This window comes from Pholcus phalangioides, unplaced genomic scaffold (genome assembly GCF_987345545.1).
Source record: "Pholcus phalangioides strain wild (caught in Gottingen) unplaced genomic scaffold, Ppha-v1.0 ptg000003l_1, whole genome shotgun sequence".
Classification (NCBI taxonomy): domain Eukaryota; kingdom Metazoa; phylum Arthropoda; class Arachnida; order Araneae; family Pholcidae; genus Pholcus; species Pholcus phalangioides.
The window spans coordinates 23136852-23160665 of record NW_028301596.1 but is presented as its reverse complement, the minus strand read 5'-3'; the positions used below and the strand labels follow the sequence as shown (position 1 = coordinate 23160665).

At 35.0% G+C, this 23814-nt stretch overlaps 1 protein-coding gene across 1 annotated transcript in view; it reads left to right on the top strand.

Moving 5' to 3' along the window:
- LOC149088318 (uncharacterized) overlaps nucleotides 1-23416 on the top strand; it is a 234276-nt gene extending 210860 nt beyond the window's left edge. The window contains exon 20 of the mRNA XM_089246939.1: nucleotides 23242-23416. Within this exon, the coding sequence (XP_089103065.1) occupies nucleotides 23242-23290 (49 nt within the window). The 3' untranslated portion in view covers nucleotides 23291-23416. The remainder of the gene's footprint in view (nucleotides 1-23241) is intronic.
- The last annotated feature ends 398 nt before the right edge of the window (nucleotides 23417-23814 follow it).

Genomic DNA, 23814 nt, shown 5'->3' with positions numbered 1-23814 from the left:
AAGTAAGATAGTCTCTGTACATTGGGGGTTTTTTTTTTTAAAGAAAAAGAAACAGTTTAAAGACTAAAGCAAAAGTTCAAATTTGGTTTTAATGTAAAAAAAAAAAAATTTCATAAAAAAAAAAAACAGTGTTAGGAAAAAAAATTCAGGCTTTCCTTTTCAATTTTGTTTACTTCAAGAGTAAAATCTAAGAAGTTTTGAAATGATGAACATAAAGAATCGAAAGAGACATTGTGGACATGATTTGGCAAAAGTCATGCTTAAAACCTTCGAATTAAATAATCAGAATAAAAGAAGAAATTCAGACAGTTCAGATGTAGTTGAAACTGTACTAAAAATAGGGAAGGCAAATACATATCCCTGTATGCAAAACATTTGTTGGAAAATTGGCTGCTGTCAGTAAGAAGGAACACTGTGTTGCGGAAATTGTTGAATTCTAAAGTGTGTGCCAGCAGAAGCAGTCAACTCCAAATGCATTTTTTTAACGAAGTTAATTCTACATAAAAAGCTACAAAGTAAATTTGCCTAATTTTGTTTTCCCCCCATTCATTTGCTTTTACTGTGAATAAAAAAATTGTTTTCTTATAATAAGAAATTCAACAAGCGACAATTTTTGCCGCTATTGTAAGCTCTCGTTATACTGAACTTCTACTGCATTTAATTTTCAGAGGTCATCCAAAAAAAAATAAGTGTTCCCTATTTTTATTTATCATTTTGATTTAATACTACAATTGAAGAATTTTGTTGAATGCATTAATTACTTTTAACTAACTTTAAAATTCAAATGATCTCGCTTTTAGTAGTGCAGTGGCAATTCTGGCATGTTGTTGAACTTTGAAGGAATCGGAAGTGCACCAATTTGAAATTGTTTTTATTACTTACTAACAAATTGATTTTACTACATTGGAAAATCTATGCATGTGTTATGTTAAATGCCTAGAAATTAGTAAATCTTATCAAATCAAGGAAAAAATGCTTGTAAAAGTTCTTATTTTGGACTTTAGTTAAAGCAAGTTGTTGATTAAAAGCCAGTTTTGCTTAGCTGGTGGCTGAGGGAATGCAGGACTACAGCCAAACCTCATTAATTATCTGAATTATATAGGCTAAATTGATGGTGTTGCATTCAATTGTCGGTATAAGGTTCTGTGCATGAGACATGTGCTTGCTTCCAAAGGATAAAAAGGGTTGTCTATTAGTATAACAGCTTTTTCTAGTAAACTGTTCTTTAAATATTTTTCAGCATGTAATACAAATTCTTCATGATACCAATTCTCAAAAGTGTTTGAATTCATCCACACCTGTTGCAGGTGAGTGTAGGTAATGGACAGTGATGTAGTTAGGTTTTTTTGTCAGTAGGGGAGCAAAATGTTGTCATCTTCGGACATTTGAATATGTCTGTCGCAGATGTTGAAGTAGAACATTAAATATCATAGGCCTTGCAGTCCAGAAACTCAATATATTTCATTGAATGTTGACCAAGTCAATACAGACTGTGCCAAAGTGAATGTTTCATCAATTTTATTTGCATTTCCTCCAGGTCTACATGTAAATTTGAAGTATGTGGTTGTCTAACCATGTATACATATAGCTGAGAAAAGTTTCTCACTGATTTTATTTATAAGCAGCACATTTCTCAGTAAGTCCCCCACAGTCCATGATAAAATCTAACTTTCAGGTATGGTAATGTAAGTTGATTCAACATATATTATTACATTTCTTTTTTCTACAAGCTAAAGACTGTTACAAAGTATTTACTAAAACATTTGTGGTAGTTTTTAAATAGTTAATCTGCTACTCTATGAATTAATCAATTTAGAAATTATTTTTCTTTCAACAACCTTGTCTTTTAGTCTTGTTTTTTAAGGTTTTTGAAACTAAACTAATTATATGTGTGTTCACATCAGCATAAGTTAAAAAGTTATAAAATTCTGAGATGATAACTAAACCATTTGAAATCAGTGTTGAACCATTACTTTTGGTTTAATTTGATTCCAGCTGCATAAAATTGATATTGCCTGATAAAGCAGATTTCATGAAATGTAGTCTTGCTGTGTAATATTTTTACAAAAATATGCACCATTTTTGTTGCATTTGAGGTATTCAAAAATGGTGCAAATTTCATCAGGCAAGCAGATGTGGTTAAGTTCATTTACAAGTATTCACTGGTGGGCCAAAATATGACTACCTGCCCAAAAGTGTGTTGTGTCTTTGCCATATAAACAGATGCTACCAATCTTGGTATGGATTCTACAAGTCAGTAAGTAAGTGAAGGCCAGAAAAAGAGTGAAATAATTTACCATAGCGAATGATAAAATTTATGATCATTATTGCTACGCTGATGCCTTGCAGTTTCTGTATCAACCTACTACAGTCAGATCTCGATAGAATGCTCATCAATTTGATTGTCATTTGCACCTGTTTTCAAAAGTTCCCAGCTTGTGACTTTCTTGAGATACTTTTTTTTCAGTATCGTGAACCACACAAAAGAAGGGGACAATCAGAATTCATTTTTGTTGGGTTCATTTTGGGTTTGCTTCTTTGTTTTTGAAATGGTTCTTACCTACTTTGATGGAAGTAGAAAGACTGTGGCTGATTGACTTTTGGGATGGTAATGCAGTTTTTTGAACTGGATATGTACAACAGCTGGCAAACTGAAACTTTATAGAAAATCTGTATCATTGTCATTTGCCTTTGTCATTTTTCTTCATTGTCATTTTTTTTCATTGAGCACAAGATGCCCAATAAATGAAAAAGTTTTAATTTTTGGGAAATAATGGTGAACTGAAGTAGGAGACTGAGCAAGTTCACCACTTGAAAACATGGAAAAAAAGAGCTTCTAGTGAAGATAAAAATTGTTTATGTGTAAAATGTACCACAATACCGAGATCTCTACTGAAAAAAAGACTGTTGGAATTGCAGAAGAGTTAGGAATGAATTATCTTTGGAGATAGAAAGGATAATAAATGAATATTAATGCTCAAATCAAAACCATATCGGAGCTCCAAGAGAGTTCTTGTGAGGTGGGTGAAAGAGTTCTTAATAAATGGGGGAAAATATGGAATGACAAAAAAATTGCATTCAAGGTAGCCAGTTCTGATGCAGACACTTCTTCCATTCATAGTTTATATGTTCAAAAAGATTTTTTAATGAGTAATCTTTGATGCGTGAATTCCTAAATTCCCACTGGGCGTGCTAACTTTTCAAATTGAGCTTACTCGTAACCCTTCTTATTAAGTCACTTTTATTCTGTCTGTAGTGATGGCATTATGTCAATGTCTGACTGTGACATACTGTTTACTCTGGGTGTGAATTCTGACATGGAATTTTTATATGAAGCCATTTAGAATCGGCTTGAAATTTTTTGGTTCTTTTTTATTTATCAGGTCTTTTCTGTGCTCAGTTTTGAAATTTTATCTGTATGTGTTATTCTTCATATCAAAAATTATTTTTGCAATGACACATTGTTCCTGCACGCATGAAAATCCTAGAGTTAAATTTGTATTTTATAAAAATAATAACAAGGAATGAAATGTATAAATATACTACTTAAATTTCAGTGTATTTTTGTTTTTTTCTAAAATACCCCAATTTTTTATACTGATTTCTATAGTGGAGAAATTAATAAGAACATATTAGTTATCTGATTTTTTTGTCTTTTTAAAGAATTGCATAATGTTAAAGCAAATATGATGGATCTTTATAAATTGGAAATATCAATTTTATAATTTTTGGTTTATTTCGGTATGTTTACTGTAAGGTAGAATAAATTATAATAAGTAAAGAAAGCATATGTATTGCAATTAAATTGTTCGGTATGTGTTTGACTAAAAATGTCTACTTTTTAAATTAAGGTTTTATCAAATTTTGAATCTTTTTATGGTAAATGTGGGCTATTTTGACCCAAAAAAATCATCAACGAATAAGGCAAATACCAGGAAATACTAAAAAATACCGGATGCATTTTTACACACTATGGGTGTTGTCTTCAGTGGATGACACTGACCAAGTTTTGGTCTTATCACACTGACAAAGTTTTCCACTTGGATTGAGCACCAAATCTTCAATCTCGGTTACTCAGCAGAACGAAAAAACAATATGTCTGTTTAAGTCAAACGTTGTGGCAAGAATGAAGCAAAGCACCTTCGTGTAAGTCTTTTGCAACAACTTGATTGGCTGCTTGTGAAATTGAACTACCCTATTGGTCTATTAAAATGTTCTTTAAATTCCCACTCATAATGAATTTAAGCGATGCGATCAGTGGTGTTGATTTACTGTCGTTTACTAATTTATTTTTGAAAGCCCGGATGTATGTAAGGACGACATCACTCTCCGCTATCCATACAAAGGTTTTTAACAACTGGCTGTTGCGAATATGATTTTTTTTTTTTTTTTGGAAAAAGAAAATTTAACTGGCTTTGCAGAGAATTGAACCCATGTCCTTTCACTTTCCGAGAAAGAGCTTTGCCTGAGTCAGGTCTGCCCTTCCTTGTACGGTCCCTTTCAGTGTACACAAGCTCCAAGGAAAGATTGAGAGATTCATTGCCTTTGTAGTCTAGTGGTCTAGGGCAGTGGTTCTCAACCGGGTGCCCTAGGGTATTCCATTGGGGCCACGGATGAAAATCTCGCAAAAGGGGAGCCACAGCCATTGATACAGGGGCCACAAAGAAACTTGTGAAATTAATTTTTTTTTTTAGTCATTGACTAAAAAATTTAATTTCAAACAAAATGCATGGAATATATTTTTCTCAATTTTTCCCCTATTCAAGTAATATTAACATGAAGAAGGAAATAAAAAAAATGGTTCATGTAATCTCGGTGGTTTTACGACTTGGAGGGTGACAGTAGGCCCTGACACAATCTATAGAAGTTTATACAAGATATACAGAAGACTGGATGTTGTGAAGATATTTATTATTTGAGATGTTAATTTTTTAAGGAAGGAAAAAACTCATCTCTGCCTCTACCGGGAGTCGAACCCGGGTCCCTCGAGTGCCGGACGAGTGCTCTGACCACTAAGCTACAGAGGAGATAGAGATTTTCCTTCGCTAGAGCGTATATATGCCGAACGGAACCGTGCAATGGACGGTGAAACCGATCGGCTAATAACTCATGGACGACGAGCCACCCACGTCATATAGAAGTTTAAGCAAAATGGAATAACTGTAAAGACAGAAAATTGTGTGTGTTCAGAGACTTTTCATTCAAAGAGGGCTGCCATAAAGAAAACAGACAAAGATTTGTTGACCATTCATTGACATTATTTTGAGTGCTGGTAGTAAATGTAATCCAAGAAGTAAATGGGTGAAAAATCAAAGCTTGTGTGTAAAAATAAAATCCCATCGTTTTCATGCAATTACAAACGGATAGCCATCTAGTTTAGCACAAAGCTATCTTCAGCTGGCACTGAGCGGTCTGATGGGGAACATATTTATAAAAATCGAATAAAGAATGATTGCTCTGGGGTAGTTTTCATGAATTTTGAGGGGGGGGGGTGCCAATCCATTGCCTCTGCTGAAAAGAAATAAAGTCAAATTCAGCTATAACAAACTCCAAGAGACCAAATCATATATGAGGAAGAATACCCGCGAAATTTAATTTTTCAAAACTATATTGCTGTATAACTTAAGCAACTGTAAGTGCATAAAATTACGGTTGTTTCAATCGCAAGTGTTCGTATGCCATTCCTTTCAATGTAACAGGAAAAACATAATTTTAAACATATTTAAGACAGTCTTAATGTCATCTGGTTTGCTGATTGGTTTCTATAAGCAATCCAAGCAGATAATGTATTGGGACTTCCTCTAAGATTGACACCACATCTTTAAAGATTTTTAATCGATACTGTAATGTTTCCTATTAACTGCCCTACTACTTAAGCCTGCTGCCGGCCTACTACTGGCCTGCAACATCCCAAATAATTTCAATGCAATTTTCCTATCCTGCAAGAACAATGTTGTGGACATTAGAAAAAAAAATAAAAGGGCATATGACCACATTTAAAGCAATTTAAATCAGTTTATTTGAGACTCACTGCATCTGCTGATTTCTCAGAAAAGTGCAATGAATTCTCACGTAAGTCTTCGCTTTTGAAATGTCCATAACCGGCTCAATGTGTCTCTTTCTATCTGTCAACCTAAAATTTATGGTTTTTAGTGTTGATAATATGCATCCAAAACCAATTCAGCGACACGTTTTCACAATCTGCAAAAACTGCATGGATTTGATAGCTGGAAATGATGTCTAAACGCCAAAGATTTGGAGTTCGAATCAAAATGAAAATGTCAAATAATTGAAATTGTGCTTCATATAAATGAAATACTTTAATATTGAAACTTATATATAGAGATTAATCGTGACCGTAGTCAAACGTTTCATAAATGTGAAATTTTGTCTTAAAACTGAGAGTGAGCTTTGAATCCCCTTTTGCAAAAGTGGAATTTTGAGGCATTTATGCACAACCAACCCTCTCTTGGCAATTTTTCTTTTTTTCTCTCCACCCTTTCTTCCTTTTGTTTCCTTCCTAAATTTATAAAAGTAAAAATAACTGTTTTCAGATCAAATTGCGAAAGTTCAATTACGTTAGTACAAAAAATGTTTTTGGGGGAATACAGTCAAACCCCATTATAATGAACTCCAAGAGACCGGAGAAATCACTTCATAGTAACAAAAGTTTGTCACAAAGGAATTCCAGATTTTTATATTGTTCCTATATAAACTTATCTGGGGGGATTAGAAAAGTTTTCGTTAAAGCAATATTTTTTTTCCATATTGTAACGGTATTCGTTAAAATGAGAGTCGATTGTATTTCGTCTCAAACTATTTTTTTACGTGTGTATGCAGGCTGCATGGGTAACAGGGCGTATGGCACTTTACTGGTGAGCCGTTAGTCTTAGAGACATACCCAACTAGAAAAAGTATCCAAATCACATGTCCAACTCAGAAATGTCATTCATGTTGTAAGGGATTGTATAGGTATAAAATAAAAAACTTTTTATACTGTCCCAGTGTGCTAGAGAACCCCATTAAGAAGTTGTTGCTCTGTCTTTCTCGATGCCAACTAAAATAATTTCACATTTCTAAATGCAATATTCACCGAGATATGCAAATTCGAAAAATTTAGGAAATTTGGGAAAAAACAACATTAAAAAGTGGGTAAAATGGTTTCCCTGCATTTAATGTGGTTTTTTTTTTTTTCAACTTTCTTCAAATATCTCAGTGAATATTGCACTTAGAAACATTGAATTTTTTTTTTGGAGACCAGTAAGCAACTTTCCAATTGGGTTTTGGGGCACAGGGTGTCCGCATAAAAAGTTAACATTTTTATTTTAATAACTATGTAACCCCTGGCAACATGAATTAAATATCTGAGTACTACACATTATTCAGGTACTTTTTCCAACTAGAAGTATGCATCTAGGACCAATGGTTTGCCAGTAAAATGCCATATGCCCGGTTACCTATGCACCGTGTATATTAAATATAGTACGGACTGTTACATGAAATATTGTGTTGTGTTTAAGCCAACTCGCACATTGCTTTGTTTACCTGCAAGAGAGCGGCCACATTATAAACCAAAAAGCCACTTGAAGGTAGGATGTCATACAACGAAATATCAGATTTTCCCCGTATCGAAATTGAAGTCAAAAAACTGATCATTTTCTTATTTGAAAATCTGATTATTTATATTGTTTGACTTGAACAGACGTATTGTTTTTTCATTCCGCTGAGCAACCGAGATTGAAGATTTGGTGCTCAATCCAAGTGGGAAACTTGGTCAGCATGATAGTCTTATCCTCTGAAGACAACACCCATAGTGTATTGAAATGCATTAAGAATATTTTAGTATTTTCTGGTATTTTCCTTATTTGTTGGAGATTTTTTGAGTATTATTAGGCAAAGTCATCTACTCTTCCGTATTTTGACCCATTTTTTAAAAATTTCACTTTCCAATATACCCAATACCACTTTCAAGTTCTGGTAACTTTTTTTATATCGATAGGCTATCTTATGGTATATGTAAATATATCAGGCCCGTCATTTAGGGGCTTTTGAAAATACACTAAAAATGGTATACATATATATATATATACATACATTGAGTACATGTGCTTTGCCCCCCCCCCCCCTGGAAAAAGTTGAAATGACGGCCCTGAAATGTATAAAACATTTTTTTTACGTCAGCTAATTAAAAAAATTAAAACCTTAGTTAGCTAATGTTACCTTTGCATGTGGGTAAAAAAATAGTTTGATGTTTGGCTCCTCAATTCCAAGGAATTCTATCTACAATGGAGCATACCCGAAGCCTGGGTGCTTTATTTGCTTGTCATTTTTTTTTCCTTCAAGTAAGAATGTAAAATCTCTCAGGAGAAAAATCTACCCATTTTTGACATTATTCATGTTTTGTTATTTTTGTGCACGTGTAGTTTGCTTCTTTTTCAAGCAACTTTTTTCTTTCTATTAGTGAACAGCTACAGTACTAATAGCTAGAAATTCCTAAGTAAAATACATGTAGAAGTCATTTGCATGAGAATATGTTTTTGCAAATGAATATGCACAGAGGCAAATAGAAGATATGCATTTAAAAACGTATTTGAGTTTTTTGCATGATTATTTGTTCTGTATTTTTCTGAGTTTTAGTTCATATTTCGCCATTTTTTAAGTGGAAAATTCGGACTCTAATTATAACAATCATTTCATGAATTGTTACCAAAGTGAATGGGACAGGGGCGTAGGCAGAAATTTCGTTCGGAGGGACCACTTACATTTTGAGGGGAGGAGGGGAACCAAAGTGATAGAACAATATATTTGGCCATCTTTTTCCCTCTTTTCGGTCATTTTCTCACATTTCGCGGGGGGGGGGAGGGACCAGACCCCCCAAGTCTTCCCCCTCACTACGCCCTTGGGATGGGACTGCCCCTGAGCAGGAGCGTAGCTAAGAAGACCGATCTGTGGGGGGGGGGGCACGGAATTTCTTCCGGAGAATTTTTGAGTTGGTGCCAGTTTTCCAAAGCATTTAATTAACAAAAATTTATTTAATTGTTGGGGGCGTACGCCTCTGCCCTTGAGCCCCATTCTAGTTTGATCACGGTCCAAGTAAAAATATACTATCATTCTCTCTCGCTCTCTCTCAGTGAAACCGAGCACAACTCTGGTCTATCGCCATAGGCAATTTATTACAGATCTAGTTGTGCCGTAAATCTGAGTATATCCCCAGATCTCATGAATCCTGAAATCCCTGGACGGGGTCATGAGAACGATTATATGCAAAGAATGCAAGTAAAAATATACAAAAAATATATACAGTATATACATCTTTATTTATTCCAGGGTTGGACAAATCCCAGGCGCCAGGTCACCATAGCAACTGGAAAATCTGTATTGGCACCTAAAATTTTGTATATGTGATTGCTAAATCAGAATCTAGGGATGGCTCAAAATTTTCCGATTTCATAATTAACTGTCTTCCAACATGGAAAGGAGCAGAGCCGCAACTAGAGGGAGCAGGGGGAGCTGGTGCTCCGGACGCTGGACCAGAATGGGAGTCGAATTCACCCTTTAACTGCTTCTTCTACATGCAAGGAGAGCCAAAATTCCAGCTTGCCCCAGGTGACATAGTTGCGACTCTGGAAAGGGGTCATCAATTATTAGAAAGGTTGAAAAAAGATTATTACACTTTTTTCTCGTGAAAAAAACCATGCTTGGCTCTTACGGAATTTGGCTGATGCCTAAATTTTTTTCTGATTTGCAATGCCCTGTATATATTTATATTTTATGATACAGTGTATATTTCCCTCAAAATCAAATTACATTTCACTTATTTAAGATTTATTTTACTCTCATATATTGAGTCATATATCAGGTTCATGGCCCCCACATCCTGGAGTAGGGCCCTAGGCTGGGATCTTTTGCGAGCCCCCCAACCAGACTTTCACGGGCCCTCTTATGATGGATTTACAGCATGAAAAAAAGAAAAAAACAAAAAATAATGAAAATTGTCCCGGGCCCCAGGGCTGGAGCCTTTCCACCCCACCCCTTGTGGGGGGCCATGATCAGGTTTTAAATTAGAAAAAAAATAATAATTTTTTTGGTTGCATAAATTTCTTAATAAAAACTTGATTTAAATATTGTTACTGTCCCAAGTACGCAAGCCAAATGGAGTAAGTTTTTCTTAACCAGTCAAGTGGTTACGTCGGCGTTTGCCGTCACTGCCATATGTAACGCTGGTGCCTACGACGGCATTTGCCGACGCGCAGACTTTTCTGTCTTTTTCACATAGATATGAGGAAATAATTTCATACATGTGCTGCCATCTCTGTACAGCCATCCTTCTACTTTATTATCTCATCACTAGATGGAGGTGACAATTATATTTCAAGGTCTGAGATTATTATTACTATTATCTTTGTCATGTTTTGCAAAGCTGCATCCCCATCGCTTTTTTTTTTTTTTTTTTTGATTTCCGATTCCCTTGCGAAGATGCATCTGTTTTATTACTCATATATCTTTTAGCAAAGGTTCAACTACTATGGTTCCACGTAAATCCATCAACAGCATTTCTTTTAGTCACAGGACATTATGATCCCCCACTTTTGGGGGTGTCATATTACGTCTCCACACATTCTCCGGTGTTTATATTTTTCCCAAAGGATCCTCTCCCTAGTGGCGCATCACATGAGCTATTTGACACTTTCTACCACATAAAACACATATAAAAATTCACTTTTCTTGTTTGTGACTTTTCAGTTCAATAAGTTGTCCTTAGTTTGCCTTTGTGCATCGCATTCGAAGGTTGCTGGTAATTTGTTGCTCAACGGGTTCAATTTGATCTATTCAAATTAATTTTTAGCTTTTTGGTTGGTTTTGTTTTGACTGTGATGGCTTCTACCAGCCGTTCTGATCTGACTGATGAGGATATTGTTGGAATTTTGGAGGAAAGTGATGATGAGTTTCTGGATAATGTGTTTATCAATACTGATGAGAGTGATAGTGAAACAGACGGGGAAGATTTTTTAGAGTTAGAAGAAAATGAAACTGATGTGCCTCCTGCTTGGACTTCCCTGGAAAAATTGCGAGAAAAATTTGAATTTTCAGCTAAGTCTGGTGTGGATAAAAGTGTAGAGGTTGGTGATGACATCCTGAAGTGCTATGAGTTGTTTGTAGATGATGATTTATGTGATATGATTGCAGAACAAACGAACTTGTATGCGAAACAATTCTTGGATGAAAATCCTAATCTAAAACCTCTATCCCGGGCTCGACAATGGATTGAAACTACAGCAAACGAAATAAGACTGCTGTTAGGAGTCTTCATTCTCCAGGGTATTTTGCTGAAACCCGATTATGAAATGTATTTCAGCAAACGTGAAAGCATTTCAACACCCTTTTTTTCTAAGTGCTTTAGTGAGAAGCGGTTTCGTTTGCTGCTGAAATTTTTGCATTTCGCAGACAATACCACATACATTCCAAACAGCAGCAACAGAAAAACATTCAAAATCGATGCCGTAATGCAATACTTGAAAAATAAATTTTCATCCGTATACTATCCTGACCAAGAAATCGTTGTGGATGAATCCCTCCTCATGTGGAAAGGTCGTCTGTCGTGGAAACAATACATACCCTCAAAGAGGAGTAAATTTGGTATAAAGTTTTTCGTCCTGTGCGAAAGTACGTCTGGTTACATCTGGAATTTTCTTATGTATACAGGCAAGGACACAGTGTACAGTGAAAAATACAAAAATGAAAATGTAAGTTCTAGAATAGTTCTGGACCTAGCGGATGTTCTCCTGGGAAAGGGACACACTTTGTACTTGGACAATTGGTATACCAGCCCAAAATTAGTAGACAAGCTGATCGAAAACAAAACCGATGTTGTTGGGACGATGTTACAAAATAGAAAAGAGTTTCCATCTTTGGTGAAAGATGCGAAATTGAAAAAAGGAGAAATATCGGCAGCATTTCGAGGGAAGCAGATGGTAATGAAGTGGAAAGACAAGAGAGATGTGATAATTGTGAGCAATTTCCATGGCACCGCTATGCGTGAGACTCAAAAGAGAGGAAGAACAATAATAAAGCCAGAAGTGGTTCACAATTACAATATATATATGGGTGGTGTTGACCGGAGTGACGGACTGATGAATTCGTACAAAATTGCAAGAAATCGCATGAGAAAATATTATCAAAAGTTATTTCGTCATATGATGGACATGGCTATGCTAAATTCATTTGCAATTTACAAGAAAAATGGTGGAACATTTTCAAGAAAGGATTTTCTAATAATCTTAGCAGAAAATTTGATAGCGAAGTATGGGAATGATGTGCAAGCAAACCGAGGAAGGCCATCCAAAACACTAAGACCATCCCGCCTCATTGAGAAACATTTTCCGGCATTCGCTCCTCAAGCAACAACAACAAGAAAGCCGTCTTATAAGAGGTGCATTGTGTGCTCCAAAGCAAAAAAACGAAAAGAAACTAAATATTGGTGTCCTGATTGTGGTGTTGGTTTGTGCCTGGCTCCGTGTTTTGAGAAATATCACACACTAACTGAATATTAGAGTAAGACTGCTGAAACTTTTCTTTATATATTTACTATCTTATGATTAGTAACATCCAGAGAAAAAATATTCTATTATTGTCATTTTAAATTTCAATATATCGTTTTTAACATGAATTACTGAGAAATATTTTTCTGCGTTCATCTTGAACTTGTTCAACCCATACAGATTTAATTGAGCATTCAATATTTCTATTTAGAAAACTAATTATAGTAACAATAATAATTATTATTATTTTATGATGACTAAATGTGCAGAAAAGAACATGATAAACTCCATTTTCTGATGTTTTCATAAAAAAATTCAATCAAAAAAAAATATTTTAATAGCTTCAAACTTCCAAGAAAAGAAAAAAAAAAAAAAGGAAAAAGTGCGCACATCTTCAAAAAAAAATGGGCACTGCGGGTAACGCTCGGAGAAATTAATTGGACAGTTGACTGGTTAAATAAATTTTAAATATGATTGAAAAAATGAAACGTGGTAAGTTCTATTAATTTATGATATGTCAAACAGAAAAAAAAATTATTTTACTACGCTTTATTGATTATAAGTATCAGAGGGCAGCAAAATACTGTATCTAGATTGTTTTTGAAGATTCCGAATAAATTATCATTGAAGAAAATGCTTAAAATGCATGAATTTATCAAAAATGTGTAACTGTATTTAATATTGCTTACTTTTTCTGTCAGGAAACTGTGCGGAATCACGCGGAACTTTTCCGTTTTTTCTTGTAATACAACATGTTCTACTAACAGCAGGTTATACTGTGCATGCACAACCGAATATGGTCCACACAAACCATAAAATACTGTGGAACTGCCTATCTGAACATTTGTGGGGATTTTTTTTTTTTAGTTTTTTTTTTTTCGGGGAAAAGCAAGGATTTTACTTCAAAAGTGGCTCCAAACAAAGCTATTCTCCCCGTCTAGCAAATTTCTTCACCACTGTAATTTCTTTATATTCCAATTAGGATCACCTATAGAACTGCTTCTGTCGGCGTCCCTGTTTCACTGATGGCCATCCATTAAGCACAAAAAACTTCTACCAAAGCCCTGACGGGCGGCGTCAAAAAGAATGTAGTTTCTTTTCTCTTCTGCGGGAAACGGCAGGGGTCCCCATATGGACAGATGCCTTCAGGTGACATATTCTCCACGAGTGTCGACACGCATACACTCCCCGTCCTTCTAATTAGGAAATGGTGCTTGTATTTACAAAACCTGCATAGAAGCAGCCGAAACTGAACCCTATTGAAATTCTCTTTGTCAGCTGCGGAAGGTGCGGCCTTCTTTATCATGAAAAGAAAAAAAAAAAGACTCGTACATGGAATAAAAAAAATTTCAAATATTTGGAAGCATTTCGGAAACTGATTTTTTTTTTGCCTTCCCGCTTTCTTTCTCAAAAATTTCCGCCCTCCGTATACTAGGCTCCAGCCTTGGGGGCCGCGGCTTTAGCAAGACTTCTCGGGGCCCTGGTGCATAGTTTTTCATGGGGGGGGGGGGCTCCCTTGAAAGTGTTATACTCAAAAATGGAGGGGGATTCACCCCCCTCTTCTCTTCTCATTTTGCAGAATAAGAAACTGTCGAAGATTCTAAGAAATGTGCAAAATAAGTGTAATTTTTTTTTTGTTGGGGCCACCCATTTGGCTCAGGTTCCGGGAGCATTATCCCGGTTGCCCCAGCCTAGTTTATAGCCTAGGCATTACCATCATTTTTAGTTTTTCATGCTACGAATCCATTATAGTGAATCAATTACCTGTGAAAAGTCTAGCTTTGGGGGACCGCCAAAGATTCCAGTCTAGAAGCCCTTCTCCAGTATGTGGGAGTCCATGGCCCTGCTTTTAGTCCACTGAGTGCCCCTCCTGAAAGGGGTCTCGATCCCATTGGCCTAATACAAGTTTACGCCTATGACAGGTTCCAAGCACTTCCCTGTGAAAAATCTGGGTCCTCGCGAAAGATCTCAGTCCAAAAGCCCTGTCCAACAAAGACAGGATCATTTTAGTCGTGGAGGGAGGGAAGAGTACGTAATTTTTTCACCCTCTCCGCAGAAAAAATCGATCGGAACGATATTTTTCAACCCCCCCCTAGAATTAGCAGCCCCCCTCAAGATTTCCGCCTGTGTGAAAACTGCCTTCTTCCCTAGATCTGGCCTGGCTACCTAAGTGTTGGGGTACTGGAAATGGGGTTGCAGCTGGGGGGGGGGGGTCAAGTGTTCAGGATGCCGGACCAGAGGGGGGGCGCAAATTTCACCCTTTAACCTCCCTTCAACATTACTTGAAATATTTAAAATTTCTAAGAGTGATGCTAACGTAAATAGTTTGAGAATCCATGATTTGTAAGAAGGAAATTTTATATTCCTAGCATTAAAATGCAATGGTACCCGGCTCAGGGGCTTTGAAATTTTCCATTCATTTCTTATTTTCTTTTTTTGTGTGTGGTAATTTTATTTTACTATTATGATTTATTTGATTCCTCATCAAAGGCACCAGAACCTAGGAGCGGGGGATATTTGAGCCCCACTCCCAATAAATTTTGTAAGGGGGCTGAGCCTTCCCCCAATAATTTTTAGAAAAACAATGCTTCCTCTATTTCCTGCATATGCGGTTCAGCCCCGTATTTATGGGACAGCCAGCAACTTTCAGCGCTCTCTCCCCAACCAATGTTAATTTCTTCATGTCAGCGCCTCTGTTGTGAAGGCTCGAAAAATCGGGCCTTCGAACTTGTTAATAAGCTTTTAATCATTGTTCACTTTACCTCCTCCCACTTTTTTTCTGTTGTCTCACGTCCCCTTCCCCAAGGGTCACACTCAACAAAAGAAGAGACGCTCTTGAGTTTACCGGCAGTACAAGCAAGAGAAAAGATCTCCCCCCCCCCCAAAAGTTATCTCTAGAGGTACCTTCAGGCAGCACTCTGGGAGGATGCAATTTAAGATGGATGGATGCTGGGGTGGGTGATTGTGAGATAAGACTACTTGTCACAGAACAAGTGCATTGAAAGAAAAGTAAAAAAAAAAAAAATTTGGAGCTGATGGATTTCTACTAGTAATGTTATTTAGAGAGATTTTTTGTCAAAAAGTTTTTTCTGAGCCAAGTGCGAGAAACATATCCACTCAAATTTTAGGGGGGGCCGAGCCGGCTCTTCAAAAATGTTGGGGGGGCTCGGGCCCATGGGCCGGATACAAGTTTACGCCTATGTATCTCTACCATCCCACCTGAGGGCCATTTGCTGAAGTTAATAGATGCTACTAATGCCTCTACTTCAGCACCTCACGCCACAGTGCATGAAATAAGGAAGGCAGGGTTGTCTCTCCAGTGGATGCTTGTCTGGAATGCAAGAAGGCCTGGGTTCGTATCCCGGCGGAGACCAGATGACTTTTCTTTCTGAGTTCACCTCGGCATAAAATCCAGAAAATGTATTTTTCTTTGGCTGAGAGAAAATTCGGTCTATATCACTACAAAAACTAATTCCGAACTTTTTTTTCTATAGTAATTTGAGTATATTTTGTTATTTTATTTCAAGCCAAAGTAGTCCGCATTTACAGTAGCCTAAAATGTTTGATAAAATACAATACAAATTCCAAGATTTTTATTTTTTCTCTTAATTTATAATTTAGGGTACATTTTATTTTTATTTAAAGGTATGGCAGTATGCATGATATAATGCTTTCATTTTCAGATTATATGATAAAAGATTGTGAATAATGATACAGTATTTATAAACAAAAATAATTTGAGAATTAACTCCAGACTTTTCATGCATGCTGTAAAATTTTCATTATTTTAAAAATGAGACCACAAAAACTGTATGATAAAATGCTTTTTATATACGTTTCTGAGAATTCTTTATTTGTACAGTATTGGGGTTTTTTTAGTGGTTGGTGGAAATATATACTTTTTCTTTTTTATGTACCCTAAGTTCCAGAAAATACGCCACAGCTTTCGGTTGTGATAAATATAGACCCAATTCTTCAGCTATAGCTGTATTGCACGTAGCAATGCAGGAAGAATTTGTTCCAATGTGTTTCCTTCCTCTAACTTTTCTTTTAATTCTTTAATTAAAATTCTTCTGTTAATTCTCTAAAGTAACCTTATATTAATTTTTCATCAAATTTATAGAACATATAAATGAAGATTATAAGATGTGTCCTTTTTTTTTAAGAGAGATGGAATAAGTGAATATCAACAAAGTCTTTCACTCTGTGTAGGCCTTATCTTCATTCTTTCACAAATCATGTGATGACACGTGTCTGAGCATTAGTTTGCTGTTGATCTATTACCAAGTTCTGTTGTGGACTGAAAGAAATCTCGACAGCAGGATAATTTCAGTGGGAGAGTCCTAGCAGTCATTGTCATGGTAGTTTAACCCTTTAAACTGTTTTTAAAATTTCTCTGATCTGCATTATAACTGCTACAGTAGAAATTACTTAATCCTCTGCAAAATGCCTCCTGTTTTCAAGAATTCCCCCCCCCCCCCGATCTAGCACAGCTGATAAAAGCCTTCCCCCACCAACACCGAGAATAATAATAAAGAGGGAAAACTCTATTCTGTTTATGCTGTATGCATAATACAATACTGTCTTAAAAGAAAAGAGAAACATCCTCTCACCTTCTGCTATCAGACATTGAACAAAAGCTAACTCCACCTACTGGCAACCACAATATTGATCGACAGGTTGGGGGGGGGGGTGGAAAGCATGTTATCAGGGAAAGGCTGAATTACAGTGTACAGAGCAGTGCTGAAATGACAGGCTTTTAAGACCCAGAGTTATTTCCAGATTGCCAAAATAAAGTGCATCAAGACAAATATCTTGTCATTGCTACTGTAAGGGTTAATAATCGCTAAAACATTCAAAATCATGTGAATTGATTTCAACATAAAAAAATTCAATCAAGTGATGAGATAAATCTTGTTTAAGTCTAATCAAGAAAAGCTGATGCAGTTCCACTGTAAAGTAGACTTTAGGTGAAAATAAAGTAAAACCTAAATTATACTAGCTATTGGAAACCAGGCCTGCCTTGGATAAAACCTCACAGAATTTTGATGTCAGATGACAGAAATAAAGCCATAAATCCTCGAAATTAAGTTTACACAAAAGTTATTTTTAATTACTAATAATACAATAAAAAGATCAAACGAATACAGCATGAAGTTGCATTAAGTGAAGCACTGTAGATTCACTAGTCATTTTTTTAGCTTACTGTTTTTCTATGGCTCATGGGTTTTTACATTCCAGTGGTTTGTTTACTAGAAATTACACCTTGAGCAATGTAAAATGTTGATAAGCTTGGCCCAGATAATCAAGGCACTAATGTATTAGGACTTTTTAAAGTTATTAATTTCATTTAAATGTTATTGTGTTTAGTTCTCAAATCAGATTTTGATATCAGGCTTTGAATTATTTTTTTTCTTATTTATTTTCCATTTTTGAAATTCTGGCTTGCATACTATAGTGGCTTATATTCTGGAGATTATGGTAGTTTAATAAATAAATTAGGAATATGTTATTTATGTGTATACAGGTAGTATCATGGCATTCAAAAGTTTCAGGGCATTACTGCCGCTTGGAATGTTTTTGTATAATCTTCATAATATTGACATTGTAACTTTTGGATAGCTGTATACATATAATGTTGTTGCAAAAACTCTGCCTCAGAAAGACTCTGTTTTGCCTGATGGTAGGGTTACCATATACTGCAATCCTAAAATATTTTACACACCCTGTGTGGCAAACATAACTTGCCTCTGCCTGCAGCAGATGGTACTAACAACATACACAACTTGGCTTGCAGTATTCAGTTAGAGAACTGTATGAAAGGCTATTCTTTTCTGGTTGTGATACCGAACTGGCCGCATTTCTTTGCTATAGGTCTATCTTTGTTCTTACCTCTTTTAAAGAGTAATTAAATTCTGTAGTTAATACACCCTAAATATGTGTTGGAAGTTCTCAAAAATGCAATAGAAGATATATGTACCAGTTGTATAATTTCCTTCATAAAACTAACCTTATGGTGAATTTTCTGATAATGACATTTAATTAGTTCTATGATGGCGTGATTTATTGATGAATGTGGTATAGCAGTTATGTTTGGAAACTAAATGAACTACCGAATTGTTCTCTGCAAAAATTGATGGCAAATTTGAAAAAAGGGGCAGAAGAAAAAAAATTCAACAAAAAAACAAACAAACTAAAAAAAACTGATTAAGGGAGAGCCAAGAATAAATGAGAGTCAGCTAATGAAGTTTTTGCTTCAAAACCTACCAACATTAGTGCTGGTACAACAAACACAAATCATCATCTCATTTCATGAATATTTTGATATAGAGAAAATTAGATAAATTACAAGGAATGCAGGATGATTCAGAACTTTTGATAGAACACTTCTAAATTAGTCATTTTTGTCATATAATGCAATGTTGTGCTTATGATGCAAGCAGTGGGCCACTAGATGACTATTATTGAGTGCATAAAGTGCTCATTTTATCATTTACTGTCATTTCTATCATGAATCACAAAAACGTACTGTGCCAAAAGTCTTTTCTGCCAAGAAACTCTGTGGCACTGGTGTGTGTGTGAAATGTATCCTTGTACCCTTTGATATATCTTTGTGTCTTGCATGCTGCTGACAAAAGAGACGGTTCACGCAGACACCAATGCAATCGCTCAAAGGTTTTTTTTGTTTTTTAATTTGGTTACGTGTCTTGTCTTAAAACTCTCCTGGCACAGTCTACCAGCTTCTAGAGCATTCCCTTCTGAAGCACCATGTATAAAATGCGTGTCCACTTTTGAAACCAGCCATCTTTTGTGCAGTCCATGATAGAAATAAGGATAAATGGCAAAACCAGCACTTAACCCTTTAAGCAGCAATTAGAAATAATTTCTAATTAATTAAGGTTTAGTGATTTCAAATCACTAAACCTTCCTTCAAAATGCTGTATCTTTTTTTAAATAAAGTAAGTTTTCTTCCGATTTTCAGCAGGTGCAAATTAAGGGCTGTAAGGAAATGTTTTCCATTGAGAAATCAACTTTATAAAATATCTGGGCTTGTCAGCGCAAAAAGAAGAAACTTTTATGAAAACGAGATATCTTGTCAATGCCCCTTAAAGGTTTAATGCATTCAATTGCATCGGCAGTTCACCACTTTTATTGCGTGACACAAATTGCTTGTTTAGATGCGAGTTTTGTATCACCCTGTATATTCTATTCGTAGTCCCAGATATATGATGCTGCATATTAGATGTCAACAGTAATAGACTATGTGGACAAAAGAAAGGAATAATGGTAATAATGCATGCAGACAGTTACTTTAACGTATAAACATGAACATATGGTAATCCTATCTAATGGTTTTTCATCAAGTTTATTATTTTACCTAACTATGTGTATAAAGTAGTTTGTCTGCAGAAATATTTGGCAATATTAAAGAGCTGTGGATGCATTGAGTTTTGCATATTTATTGGAATATAATTCATAAAGGATGTATTAGTTCATTAATTTTGTTGAAATCAGAACAGAGCCATGCCCATCTTATCCAATTGATAGTTGAAGTAATTTGTTGATAAACTCCCATCATAGTTTTTTTTTTGATTGTTTTTATATATTTACTGAACTCACAACAAGGTAAATTTGTTTCAAAAATGTTTTTAAGCGTGTTTTAAATGGTTTTTACCTGGAAACATTGAAATTCTAACTTTGTGGAATTTGTAATACATAAAATTTTAGTTTTTACAAACCACAGTTTGAATTATAGAGACTGCATCCTGTGTGCCAATGATGATATCCTTTTTATTTTCTTTTTGAGCAGTGCTCACATGATAGAAACATGAAAAAAATTTTGTTATATTTTTTTCACAGAAAAATTTGCAAGTTTTTTTATTTTTACATTTTGTTCTGCTTATTAATCCCATGAGCATTTCATATATTGTTTTTGAAATTTTCAATGAGAGCATCAAATTCTATCAGAAAGTTATTAATGCCTGTGTGTGTGTATATATAAAACTTGCCCTGTTTTTGTTTATATTATATTTATATATTTCATGTGTGTTTGCTAATCACTACAGTCATCCAGACAATTTTTTTCATAAGAGTTTAGAAGGAACTAAAATGATAATAAGTTTCTCTTTATTTAAGGCAACAATTAATTGTTGCTTTTTATTATTTTGTGTGCTATTTTGCTTTGAGTTAGAGGTATGCTGAAGTTTCTGTGGCTCTAAAGGTAATTGAGATATGAACTCCTGCATCATTATCTCACTTATGTGGGTTTTTTTTTCTTCTTTGTCCCTTGCATTGACAGTGCAAGCCAAAGATCACTGTATGAGAAAACCGGAACAGATCTATTCAACAAAATGTAGGCCTTCAGCATTAATTACTTTAATTACTTTAGTACAGTAAACGTCTGCTGTAATTGCAGTTCACAATCAGAGGAAAAATCATTGTTATAAACAGACATCTCGTTATAAACAAATTTTAGTTCTTTGCACGGTAGAAACATATAAATAATTTGGAGGGTGAGAGAAATAGACTAAATAATTTTTTTATTTTTTCTTTCTTTTTGAACTACATTTGCTGAAATATGCATCTGGAGATAACTGCTTATGCATACACAATGTTGATTGTATCACAAAATTTTATGGAATGCAGCAGTTTCTACAACTGGAGTATTTATTGCACTAAAAATGTCCAATAACATTTAAAGCAAAGAAAATAATTAAGACTTGTTTGCCCAATATCCAGTTTTGGAAGTTTCCAAGAAGGGGAGGAGATTTTTCATGGGAAATGATGATGTCAAAACCAGAGGTCCTCCCCACCTCCACAACCAATACACCTGCAGATGGAATGATGTGTTTTTCTACCTCTTACGTAGATAAAAAGATACAGCATGCGGTCTTATCTGTGGGGAAGTACTAACATGCTCCGTTTATAAACACCTATGAATAGGGCGAATAAATTTTAAAAAATACTACTCTTTTCAATTCATTTTGTGTATAATTCTTAAAAAAGGGGAAAAGAAAACATGCTTTTCAAACATTTCTTTTCGTTATAGCGAATGTGTTCTGATTTTCGTACATAAATAACTTGATATAAACGAAAAAAATATTTTTTGTCATTAGCGCTTTGATGACCACTGTCAAATTATTTATAATAGTGAGATTTTTGTTATAAGCTGTACTTGTTATAACAGACTTTTACTGTAATTTTCCCATCGAAACATGTGATGGAAAACTTACGATCATCTGATTATGTGGCAATAAAATCTTTAACCTCTGCAGCAACTGAGGTGAACTTCTTCCTAGCAAAAAATTATTAATACATTAAAACAGATGAAATTGTGAGGCAGTTTATTACTGTTTTTACTATTTTTCATTTATTGTTTTGTTAGTCAAAATCATGAATGTATACATTCAAAATACTCTGTAAATATATATCTCATCACACATACACATGCAATAGCATTTTTTGTTCATGGATAAAGTGCTGGATGTTAATAGTTGGCGGACATATCTAACCAGTCAGATCTCTGTTTTGATCTATGTTTATCACCTTTTTCAATTAAATCCCTCCTGTGGAAACCACTGCATGTATATGTCCAATTGCTGATAAACATAGTGCCTTTCCGTTCCCTCCCCTAAAGATAGAGGGTCCTTATAAATCTTCTGAATGTTTCCCAAGTGCAGTAGCCCAGGTCAATAAGATACTCCTCCTGTATTACAGAATGTTCAGAGTTACAATATAGGGGCATTAACTCGGGCATTATAACAATTAACCCATTAGATTAGTCTTTGTTGGAATCGTTCTGAAAGCAGCACACATTGCTACCACAAGAAGTTCCTCCACAGAGAGGTTAAAACAGTGTTTTTCAACCAGGGACTATATAGTCCCCCTTGTGTTTACCTGGGGAATTCTGGGGGAGGGGCAGGGCATGGGTGCAAATCAAATTAAAGAGGAGTCATGTTAACCAGCTGGAGGAGGGAACACAGAAGAGCTCTGAAAAAAAATTGGGTGTGAAGAAATAAATTTTTCAATCAAAATATGGTTGGAAAAAACTAACTGCGTTAGTTAGTTTAACTGACTGTTTGCTAGTGGGTTGTGTTTCAAGTTACCAAAGCTCACTAGTAAACTGTCTTATTCAACAGTATCCCTCCCTCACTAGCACTTTTCTCTAAAATAAATGTGAATACCAAATAGTGTCCCAAATGAACTTTAATGACAGCCACTGCAGATTTTTGAAAAAATTAACACCATAGGTTCTGACTGGTTAGACCAAAAACAGAACAGCAACTGCAGAAACTAAGGCATACTCCCCCCCCCCCTGATAAGTGTATATAATTGTAATTTTTCTGTGATAAGAATATGGTTATATAAGTAAAATTTATTAGTAATTTTTCTTTTTTTTCAATGAATTTGTTTTAGCATAAATGTGATAATCAAATTAGTGTCTAGGTTAAAAAAATTATCAGGTTTTCATTTATCGCAACACCTTTTTGTGAAATATTCATGTATAGAACAGGGAATTTGTGCACATTCTCAAAAGCAACAAAATGTTTATGGCTATTCAAATATGATATTTTCATTATAACGAACAATAGTGTTTCACAAAATATTCATGTTATATTTTAGTAATTGGTATCTTATATCCTTCTTAAATAGAAAGGATAAAAAAAAGTCATTTCCTTGTTTTAACATGTTTCTGTTATAGGTACATGTTGGATCTTTCTATGATTGAAGTTACACTCAAGCATGCTTGAACAGAAGATATGTTGTTATTGTTATTGTGAAAAACTTGCTTTCTGAGCAATTAGAGAACTGTTTTATAAAAATATTTGTCACTCTATGCAATTTTTTTTAGAATTGTTCAATTTACGTTTGGGTGTATGTGTACATATATATATATATATATATGAATGTAATAAGATTTTGATCGCTTATCATTTGAGAACTTGATGTTTTATTGCATTTAGATGCCAAATTGCTGCAGTGTGCTAACTAGAAGCACTTTAGACAAATTTTATGTTTGAGGCAGTTTCATATGAGGCTATTGTTTTTAATTATTGATTGTGTGTGTTATCATTGATTGAAAGTTTTTGTAACATCTTCTTGGCATTCTTTTTTTCTCATAGAGGAGCAAGGCTGAGGAGTTTGTGTGTGTTATGCGTGTTTGATTTTGTGAGGGTATATTAGGTATGATGATACTGCATCTAGATCTGAAACCCCTATTCTTTTTTTCATGGGGAAAAATTTGTAATTAATATAAAACTTATTGCTGAAAGTA